This window comes from Diadema setosum, chromosome 22 (genome assembly GCF_964275005.1).
Source record: "Diadema setosum chromosome 22, eeDiaSeto1, whole genome shotgun sequence".
Lineage (NCBI taxonomy): Eukaryota > Metazoa > Echinodermata > Echinoidea > Diadematoida > Diadematidae > Diadema > Diadema setosum.
This window is the reverse complement of record NC_092706.1, coordinates 649690-661732: the sequence shown is the minus strand read 5'-3', so window position 1 is coordinate 661732 and position 12043 is coordinate 649690. Positions and strand designations below refer to the sequence as shown.

At 36.7% G+C, this 12043-nt stretch overlaps 1 protein-coding gene across 1 annotated transcript in view; it reads right to left on the bottom strand.

Annotated features, from left to right (window-relative positions):
* Window positions 1–10691, bottom strand: part of LOC140245122 (A-type potassium channel modulatory protein DPP6-like) — a 266087-nt gene extending 255396 nt beyond the window's left edge. Inside the window, exons 1-2 of the mRNA XM_072324721.1 lie at window positions 10291–10691; window positions 4048–4131 (exon numbers count right to left, since the gene is read on the bottom strand). Of these exons, the coding sequence (XP_072180822.1) occupies window positions 4048–4131; window positions 10291–10437 (231 nt within the window). The 5' untranslated portion in view covers window positions 10438–10691. The remainder of the gene's footprint in view (window positions 1–4047; window positions 4132–10290) is intronic.
* Between the last annotated feature and the right edge of the window lie 1352 nt (window positions 10692–12043).

Genomic DNA, 12043 nt, shown 5'->3' with positions numbered 1-12043 from the left:
CTGTAATGGGAATATCATTATAACGGTGTTCCTTATAACAGGACTGCACTGTACTCATTTGACATGTCTTTGAAGTAAAAAGTTATAAATGCACTTTGTCTAATGTTGAATGACATTTGATAAAGCAAACAACATTATAATATATTTATTTGCAGCACACATATACAGCATGTACTATGGAGACCTGCTTTGTGTTCTACACTGTATTGCTGTAAATCTAAATTACTTAGATGTACCTTCTCCTAATGGTGGCATTGTAATTTCTCTTCAGTGCTGTTGACTGATGGGAAAGAACAGGAAATTCTTGGCCAGTAAAATGACGTTCAGAAAATATACTTTGAATAAACAAATAAATGGATAAACCAATACAAATAAATGAAACTGCAAGGACAGCTTGCATGATTGATGTGATTTCCTGGACTTTTATTAATAAAGATATAAAAATCAATCACAATTACAGGTGACAAAGTCAGAGTAGAATATGAACCCCATCAAAACTCATAGATCTGTCAGCCAATTTTCTTTTAAGAAAAATAGAAAGAAACAAAAAGAAAAAAGTGTTTTAAGCAGAATACCCATGTAGATACTTTAATAATTTTGTGAACAACGCAATACAAATCTAATGCATGCTTTCTCACTGTCAAAAAGACAAGTTGTTTTATCCCGCATACTGTTAAGTTATTCTTCATGGCTTTTCCTGCAAATATTTCAAAATTATATCCAATATGGATTCAGAGAAAAGTCTGACTTCATCAACATCATGTCAAAGTAGTCCTTCCACTTCACAATTGTCCTAAATAAGACACTGCAATCAGGTGAAGGTTGTGGTCAGTGTCCCTTTGTTTGCATAATTTATTAACTAAAATAGTTACAATAACTCAAGAAGAATAATTTCTTGTATAAAATGAACATAGTGTTACGTAGACCTACTCCATTTTTTTGATACACGCTTTAGGTTTTTGCCGTAATTATCAAATCTGATATTGTGTCATTAAAAACCCATTATGTATGTAAACTACAACTGCGCCTATGAGATGCATTTAAGTATTTTCTCTCTCTTATTCTGTTTCGTCAACATTAACATTTTGTGTGTTTGTGTGTGTGTGTGTGTGTGTGTGTGTGTGTGATTTCTACATCTTGTGTTTGGGCTTCAACAACTAAGGGTGAGCTAATTTTGCTGCAGCCAATATTTCCACAGACACCTGCCTGAGTTTACTTGGGACTAGTCTTTAACGGGTTAAGGCGACATCCATAATTTAAAGATTGCAGACGCCATTTTTCTCAGATTTCAGGAAATAATAGCCAGTCATGGGTCTATTCAACGAGGCCTCATTAAAGCTACCCTCAATCAAAAAAGAAGCTTCTCGGGTGAAGTGTTAAGAATGATATCCGATGACCTGTTTGACTTCAGAGGAGAATGTTTATCACTGATGAAAGGGGGGGGGAAGATAGTAGGGGGGCAGCTGTGGCTGAAATTGTCTGCTGCCCTCGCTGAGCTGACCCTGATAAATCAATTTCAATTTCCTCTTTGTTTCGGTGGTGGCAGGGTATCCACGGATGATGCCTCACACTTGGGTGCATTATTGGTTCTGGTTGCCATGTGAGCAGGTTAGATGCACATCTGCCTCTGAATGCCCTCCAGGCCCGAGGTGCTCAATGAATACTGTGGCAAACATCTTGCTTTCTTGTCAACTTAACACATATTTGCAATAAAAGATCAATTCCTCTCATTAAAGGACTAGCACACTTTATCGTTTATTCTCAATACAAGCTACAATGTACTACATAAGTCACTCCACACCACAAACACATTTTGTCATTTCTTTTAAAAAGAGTGCATAATTCTACTTTACATTGTAAATGTTCACATTTCTGATAGAGAAATACTTAGAATGCAATTTATGTCTCCACGTTCACAGTCTATTCATCTGGATTACTAAATTCTCAAGACATATAGGCCCGAATTCACGAAGGTGGTACAAATGGAACCATGGTTTAAACCATGGACAAAAACCATGGAGCGCCAAGTGTCGCATGAAATATTTCGTTACGAAATCAGTCATTTCGTCGATGAAATGATTATTTTGTAACGAAATGACAATATTTTGCAACTAAATGAACATTTCATCCACAAAATGATAATTTTGGTAACGAAACAGACATTTTGTCGACGAAATGACCAATTTCGTAACGAAATATTCCGTGCGACACTTGGCGCTCCATGGTTTTTGTCCATGGTTTAAACCATGGTTTCATTTGTACCACTTTCGTGAATTCGGGCCATAATGTATGATATTAGTTATTACCTTTTAATGCTCTGAAAGTATTACACCAGCATCAAAACCTTGACAGAACAACATCGGTAGTCAAAAAAAAAAAAGAAACCCATACAATACCATTTTGTATGTGCTCAATATTTCACCAGTTAGGAATTCTATATACGTACATGTAATAGCATTTCTGATTCAGATAATTCCTTGATATAAAAGAAATTTCCATGATTAATTGTTAAACAAATCAATCTTCTAATATCAGCCTACTGAAAGTGATTTTCAAAGATTCTGATGAAATTCTTCTAGTTTTTGCACATACTCGTAGTAAGTTCAAACACACTCAACATGTTTTGACACTCAAAAAAAAAAAATCTTAAACAAATTCCCTTTCCCTTTTCTAACAACTTGTTTCATTCATGGTATAAATCAATATTTTTTCTTATATATTTATATATAATATATATATATACATGGAATTTACCTACCAGAGCCACTTTTTACAGAGAGATGCTACGCTCGTAAGCCCTACCACTAGGTCATCTTCTTCAGCCAGGGCAGTGTCCCCTTGGGTGATGGCTACTTTAACTTGCTATCACTCTCAACGACCATTACTGGCACTGACCACCCCTTTGTCCTCTCACCAATTGGCTACAATCAATCACCGATTCAAATAGAATTTCAAATTAAAGTCTTTCGAATTCTCTACGCTAATGCTCACTCTCCCTGGAAAAGGAGAATGATATGTTTGCTTGTAACAATGCCAAGATAGTGGGATCGTGATACAATTGTTGCATTGACTGACAGTCATATTTACTGACTTTCTTTCTTAGAAATTCTATGCCAGCTGATTTGTCTTAAAATGCACACAAAGACAGATATGAATATCAGATTAACATAAATACAGCTGTGCACACTTGTACATACATGTTAGTTTCCAATCTACAATGTACGTCTCCATTTAAGGGAAAATTTATTGCAAATGATTGACAATAAGTCTGGTAATAATATGATTTTTAGGAGATCATTATCCTAAACATAATGAAAGTTCATCATTACAAAGTAACTGTTTCTTCAATATTCATACCAGCTTTAGACTTTGAAAATAGCAAGGTCTAAGACAAATGATCAGTAGACATGAGCCAAATACTGTCATGTTACAAAATGAAGTTCTAAGCACATTACATCATGTTACTGGTATGATACAGGGCAGGCATCACTTGTAAATAAATGACACAAACTAATTCTGTATACACACAATATTGTTATACATCTCTTTAAATACTTTACACTTGGGGTTAAATCACATTTTTGACAGACTCATAAATAAAAATAAAAAATCATACAAGTATAATTTACAAAATAGATTTTGACATTAAAAACACAGGACAATGTAATTCACTTTTTGCTCACATAGAGGCTGTGAACTCTAAGCCTTGCTGTTCAGATAAATCATCAACAAATGCTTAAATCTCTAGAAATGAATGAAAAAAAGAAGACATGATTGCAAAAGCTATACCATAGATGAAGGATGCAGAAATAAGAGTCTCACAAAACTGACACAAAGAATACTGAATACCAAACAGCAAAGTCTCCTATTAAGTTTCAAGCTGCCAAGCAGTGATTGCTTACTGGTACCACTGGGTGTGTAAGGCTATGGAAGATAGGCCTATATTGTACAGCCCTGTTTTTATACTGCAATTTATACAGAAATTAACTTTGGCATTAATAATAGATCAGGGCTAGCAACCTGTAGTGGGACGTAGATTTTCCTTACCGAAGAATCGCCCATTGCCGACTGCGGCACGGATCCAGCTCGCATTCGGGAGTACGTCCCATGGTTATAGCCTCCAGAAGACCCCTGCTAGGCAAAAAACAAAAATAGTCAACAAAACTCGGTCACATGATTTTTATACAAGTTCATCACTTCTGTATCCTTACTATTAACATCAGTCTGGTATGCTCACTTATACATAAATTTTCACTAACTTATAAACATTTATACTAGCTCATTAAAATCACCTCTCTTTACCCATATTCAATATTTTTCATTGTCTACACAGCTACACATAAATCTGATCCTCTATTGGTTGTACATTCGTGCTGGTTGAGTGAACAATATTCAGCTGTAGCTCTGTCTTGTGATTATCTTTCTTCATTTTCTTTTTCTTTTTAATTTTGTCTCTTTCACATGAAAGATCATGGACAAATAAACCCTTTTGAATGTGCCATGGTACATGTCATTGGCAAAGCTATTAAAGCTATCTTAACCAAGGTTGCCAGGTTGTGTAAATCTGAGCTTATTAAGACATGTTCAGCAGGTTTACTCAAAAGCATTTGACACAATGTTTAACATTGTGGTTCTAAAGATAGCTGTACTTTGCTGCAGCATTTGATAATCTTTTTTTATGTAACCACAACTTTTCCATAGCTCTTCATTTTTTTTCACACAATAAATCAGAGATAATGGTAGCAGATTTAACCATGCAGCTCAGATTATTCCAAACTGGAAACATCATTAAACAATGTCTTATACAATATATACAGAGATTCTAACAAGATCTATGCAACACCGTAATACAAGGGTAAAACTTTTATTCATACCTCACTTTTCTGGTGTCTTCTTTAGGCTATAACACTAGTCAAGAATTTTTATCACAATTTTTAGGGATTTTGTGCATTGTATACTTGTATATATACATAATGTATACAATATGCATGTTTCTTCAATGTTATAGAAATGTGAGATGTCCAGGAAATTGAATATCTGCTAGCAAACTGCCCTTTGGAATCATGTGGTGAACCACAAAGCAAGATGGCAATGTACATCCTGATATGCAGTAGGAATGATATCCCATGAAATACCTAAGTAAACACCATTTCATATCTAAAGCAAATGCCATTGTATATATCCATTCAACCATTTATGAAGATTTATAAGTCAACAATAGAGAGAAGTGGAAATGGACCCATTCCATGCTATGGCATAAAATAGTACCAAGATTTTGCTCATTGTGATTTGATATATTACATGTAGGTGTGCGTGCATTGGAGATGGGAGGGGGTGGGGGAATGAGTGAGTTGGGGGTGGGGAACGGGTCATGAATGAGCACAATAGGACAAAGGTTGTCAATCACAGCCTAAGCTACCTATCTGCAGTCCAATGCCTCTAGGGGCTAAATGTAATACTTCCTGCAATCAATGTTACATCAATCTGTAATACAGGGATAATATTCATTTTCATGCCAAGACCAATTCGGTTGGATGGTGGATGTCATGTGTTAGATTTCATCTCACATTCCTCAGGGGGGCAGTATTAATTTCTTTCAGCTCCCTTGATTACATGTCCATACTTCAACCATACTTTCACTTATGATCTGTAGATTTGATTTTGTGGTTGTTGTTGTTCTGTTATCAAACATTGCAGGACGTCCAACATCTGTTTTTCCAAATCAGCAACGTTCCACAGAAGTATCAGGAAGATCACTGTATTTCTCTTTCAGGTGTCATAAGAAGTGTTAATGATTTGCAATTCAGGAAGGTTTTTTTGTAATTATCTTTTTTTTTTGTTACATTTTTTCAGGATCTTTTTTAATACTAATATTTAGGAAATTTGGCAAGTATGTCCTCTGGTGACCTTTACATTTACACAATGTTAGATAAAATGGTGGTTCCAAAAGGGTTCGAGCAAACTTTCCATCAATATTTATTCACACACAACCTTTTTATTTAGGGTTTAGGACAGAAAGCTTTAGTTGTATTTTTTTCACATGACAAATCTGACAAAGGCATTGAGCAACTGACTGTTAAACATTTACAAGTTAGTCCACTAAGGACATGATAAACTATAGAATTCTTTAGTGATGACCAATAAGATTAGTCTCATCAAGCCAAAGCTTTGTAATAAAAAAAAAAAAAAGTATTTCATTTCTACCAATTACCATGTAGCATCATTCATTTACTTGTAAAAAATAATGTTCTGAATGTACCTGCTGGTCTTCTATGATGAGAAAATTTGTAATGTTTGTAGGGGTATGTGTTGTGTGTGCGAGTGTTTATGAGTGTATGGGGGGTGTGGATGGAGGTTTCTATCATGTACTATATTGAACTATTTGGTGGACATAATTTCACTAAGCTTAAAATCCCCCATCCCGCCACTCGCCTTCTCTTCCTTGAGATGAGGTCCATCAATCAATCATGTACCAAACAGAATCAGAAATATAGCAGTGTTCAATTAGCCTACATTCTTATTTCTCCTAGAATCCAAAGTATTTTGCCCACTCCAGACCAGTCAACAGAATAAATTTGACGTCTATCCTTCGGTGATTTATTCATCTGTTTGAGTTTTTGGGGTTTTTTTTTTCTCTCTCTCTCCAGTGCATGCTTTCTGAGAGGGTATGTGACCTGATGAAAAAAAAAAAATCTCTGCCTTCACAGTCTATTTTAATTAAGTAGAGCATAAAATTGATTGGATTAACAAGGCAGCTTAGGGAAGAGAGTTAGGAGCAATGAATGGAGAGGATTCTCCCTAGCAATGAAACCAGCGGCCAACAATTTTCTACATTACCATGTGACCACTTGACAAAGAGGCATACTACTAAAAACCTTCTAACTACATCCTACCGGTACTGGTCACAAATAGAGCCCTTCTGGCATTACAGTAGTAGAGAAATATATGCCATGTATGCCAAATTCTATCACCAACAGGATAGAACGTCTTTAGAAATCAGGTGATGTGTCCAGCTTCTAGTACTAGGCACTTCTTCCAAATTCCTGTTTTCAATCAAAAGGTACCGATTTTATTGCCATTTCTCACTATTCAGTCATTTTTCTGTCTAACCTGAGGGCAAGCTGTCAAATATTTGGTTCACATCTTTAACCAGTTTAGGACCAGAGTCCTGAGTATACTTGATGCAGGTGTCTCTGTATGGGAAATGCCCGTTATGGTATCATATACTAAGTAATCAACTCGTCCTCAATGGGTTAACTCTGCTTAAGTGTTTCATGCACCAATTGGCACATCTGCTCTTAGTGTTACCTTTCCAGATTGGCACATTACAATGTATCATACAGTATGTCTGGAAACTAACTAACAATTTAATGAATAGACCTAATCCTACTACGACCAATATTGTCACCACATGGCATTCCTGTTGGACTCCAGCGTTGTTGAGCCTGAGTGGACTGTCTAATTAACTTCTAATGAATTCAAGTATAAAGGGGATCAAGTCAATGGTACTGCTGAAAAAGGGCTTAGCAAGTAAGATTGCCTGGGCTCTCGGAGGATTACAAACATTATTCAATAATCTGAATAGATTGCCAAACTTTGGTTAAAAATTGGGGCAAAATTTTAACATTTTCATTACATCTAAAGTGGAAGAAACCTTAGTACAGTATCTCTATCTCTCTGTATCTATCATCTATCTATTTGATATCAATATCATATCTGTTTATATCTATACTCAGGCATCTTTCCTTCTACTGTTTTTTTTTTTTCCTCCTTTCATTTAGCATCACACTGATTTTGATTTATGAGAAATCTGCTCCTATAAGTCTAACTCCCTTTCTACTCATGACAGAGGACCCCTTAACGCATTTCAAACTGAATTCTGAAATCCCCATAGACTTAATACACAGGTCACTAAGTTTCCGTATGGAAAGGGTTAAATTTCACCACCCGTCCATCCTCCCGACCCTCTCCCATTTCCTGGAGTACTCTTCTATGTCTAACTCCTCTCATCCTGCCTCAAAGCTTCAACTCTTTAATGATGATTGCAATTTCCTCAAAAAGTGCTCAGCACACACCAAACCCTGTGTGCTTCGCGGCCTGAGCACTTCAGGCCTTTCCAAGGAGCGAGGAAGCAAGAAACAGAAAAGAAAAAAGGCATTCCAGTCAGAGAATTGTTTGATTTCAATCCAACATGAGTGGTCGCATCATGCAAATTGGTGATTGAAGATCTGCCAGAATCCTTGTCTTAGTTTCGTTTGTTTCTTCATCGTGTTCATCTGATACTGGTACTTATCCATCTCCCTCTAATATTACCCTAAACTAGTGGATGCTAGCACTCTGCCTTATCTACCAACCTAACTTGAGTATTATTTTGAAAATCAACATTCTCAAGAAGGGAATTGACATCCCATCCTATATCCAGACTAAAAGTTTATAATTTCAAATTTTATAACTTCCACTTAAAAGCTATATGTAGCCATCCCTTTAAATAACAACATGTACTTCACGAGGGCTTTGGTTGTGTAAACTTCACCTTAGTATGTTATGTTCTAAATATAAAACTTTCCCTGATGGAAGTGTTTTAACATCCTTTTTATTCCCCAAGTTATAGCACATAATCTAAAAATTATCAAATGCTCAGAAAACTAAAACATATTCACAAGTGTCTATGAGATCAGACCTTCACAATCTCATTGCATGTTAGAAGGGCCTACTTCTGAATCCAATAACAAACCCACTAAAAAAGGCCTCTCCATTTTTTCATAACTGGGATATATAATGCACAAGGTTCTGATTCTTTATTGAATGAGTTTGCTTCTAGTAAGTTGCTTCTTTGTGTGTCTGTGTTTGTGTTTGTGTGTGTGTTTCTTGCTTCATAAGATAGTTTACTTGGCAAAATACATATTCCCGCTGTTTTCTATTTCCTTTGACCTGTTCCCCACAATGATCTCTGACTTCATTTTCTTCGTTGATTTCTTTTTTTTTGTATTTGTATGTTTTATTGATTTTCTTGATTACAAACAATACAAATTACACAATAATTATGAACATATGGAACAAAAAATAAAAATGAAAATAAGATCATCAATAAGACATAAAAACGCAGTATCATTTTGATCAATAGATTTCTTGTTCCTTTCGTCCTTCTTTTTCTTATTTTTGTTGCCTGATTGTTTCTTTTGTACTTTTTGTGTGTAGCTCCTATATCTGTGTGTCATTGGTGCTTGTTATCTGTATTAGTTTTATTTTTTTTTGTCTCTTTGAACCACATTAGTGACAATCATCTCTTCATACAAACAAATTAACAAAATTCTGCTATGAAAATGGTGACCTGAAATTGACCTTACAAAATACTGTTCGTCTAGGTCTATTTAAAGATTTCCATCAAGAAAACTAAATGCACTAAAACACATAGAATAATTTGAAAAGTTTTCAGCCGCAATCTCATTAATGCAATCTTAAAATCACTGTGTAATCTAATACCATTTCAGGTATACATAAAAACGTCATATTTGAATTACACATAAGACCATCACTAATGTGGTAAACAGTGAAAAAAAAAAAAATCCTTTATGCATATTTTATCATACGGTATTGCAGAAGTAGCTTTAAATACCAAAGTCTTTATACATGTAACCAGTATGGATGTGAAAGAAATGTAGATACTTGCCACGATAAAGTGAATAGATTATTTATCTTGAAATGAGATATCTTGAAAATATTTAAGGGGGGGTAATCACCATTTTGAGCAATTTATTGATCAAAATCAACTGATATGGTTCAGTAGAGAGCCATGCTCACATTCAATAATCTAAATTTTAGTGATAGGTGCTAAATTTCCCTAGTCACGGATCTGATATGAAAATAATACCATACATTACTTCTGTGCACATGTGATTTACCACATACTGATGACATCACTGTCACCATGACAACTCTCCTTACTAGTGTAGAGCTGTGAACTTCATTTTGAAATATGGCCAGAAAGTTAGCACTTTTTGTAATCGACTGTTTGCCCAGATTAGCCCCTGTGACACCCCCACAGCCCCTCCCCCCCCCCCCGACACACACACACACATACCCAAATGGCATGGCTTGCCTTGATGAAAATTTGGAAACCGGATCCCCCTTCTTACTGGAGGTTGAACTTTGAATTGCCCAAAGTTAATGATGCAGGAGACGATCTATTGACACGTGAAATGCATGCATAAACCGAAGAGTAGAACAAAAAAAAATTACAATTTAAAAGAAAAAGCATCTAAAAAATCATATCATGATCGTTCTGCTTACCTGCTCATTTACGTTTCTTTCTCCCTGGTGCGAAGGCGTATGGACCTGTGAGTTCCCCGGTCGGTCATGTTTCGAGGCGGGCCGATCCAGGCGTTCGTGCGAAGAATAATCCGATCGCGTGCGGATAACGGTCGCTGCCGGAAACATTTTGGATAATCCCTCTTTAAGTTCCACAAAAGATAAGGAGCTTATTCCAAAGTAAGTCCAAGGGTAACGCTCGTCTGAAGCAGACGTCAGCTATAGTTGGACATCACGGTACCACACTCATCGGAAAATGAAAACTGAACTCTAGCAATATTGCATTTCCGTCCTGCTTTTGGACTCGGAAACAGTTCATATTACAGTTGCGCCAACAACAAAGCTCTTGAAGTTAACGCCGCTCTAACAATAAAAAATACGGGGAAGCAGAATGCGGTGATTGCGCTACGGAGTATCAAAAGGCCGTTCACCAGACCTGTACTAGTAGGCCGAAATTCTTTGATTGTCCCAGGCTGAAAAAGTAGCGAATGACATCACTCCGTCACATATTAAAACGTAATCGCGAGAAATATTACGCCTGATTAAAGTGGATAGATGAAAATTAGCACGCATCGCAAATTCCACCAGATCTCAGTCACCCATGCCATGGTGTTTTGATGACACTCCGAGGAACACACGGTATTCAGCCAGCGCGCGGAATATTGCGAAATCGAGAGTTATGGCAAGCGAGATGAGAACAAAACAAATATTTGATCGGGGCTGCCAACACGTCCGTGCTCGTTGAAGCGATCTGTTGGTGTGCTGCATTTTCCCCCGCGTCGTCGTCTTCATGTAGCTAAAATTTTAGTCATCCAGTTTTGATTTAATTGGGCTCACTCGTTTACTTTTTTTTTCTCTCTCTGCGAAACTTGGTAGCAACGCGACCAGTCGACGATTGGATTCGCCTTCGTATCGATTAATTATTATCGAAGACAAATATTGACGTGGTGCAAATGAAAGGCATCCATGCCAACGATATTTTTTTTTTCCGTTTTTAATTTCGTCATGATAGAAATTGGCTATTGGGGTATAAAGTGCGACCTCGCCTAATATTGTACTCATGTATTTTACACTGCGCAGACAATAAGAGCTTGATTAACATTCAGCGTGGATACAACAATACTACTGGCGGCACTGGATGGAGTCTGGTAGCACTTAGTATACGGACTCCAAGGTGCCCTGAGCCTAACCGCAGCAGCGACCCCATACGGACAAAATACGTACCGTTGTTACTGTGTTACAGCGCCCCGCGACGGGGTTACCCTGAGCCAATACATCGCTGTGCATAGGTCCCTATGTGCGTATGTGTTAGGGGGGTCGTGGATTTTACATCTCTGTTGTTGCTGTTGTTGTTGTTGTTATTGTTGTTGTTGTTGTTGTTGTTGTTGTCGTCGTCGTTGTTGTTATTATTATTGTCGTCGTCGTTGTAGTTGTTTTTATTTCGCTGCTGCGTTTATTGTTAATTCTTGTTCAAAAATAACAAAAATGGAATTTATACGACATCCTTTGATAAAGCATTATCAACGATGCGAAAAGCCACTCCATGCTTAACACATAAATCGTTGCTGTCATGATTGTGGTAGCGACGCGACGGATAGTTATAGTTGGACCTACTGTTTCGTGAGATTTATCTGACTGTGGGATTCTGAACGTCGTCTATAAGACATAATTTTAATCTGTAACTTGAAGTGATTGTTTTCTTTCAATCTTTATATCAAGGGCGAAATTAATACAA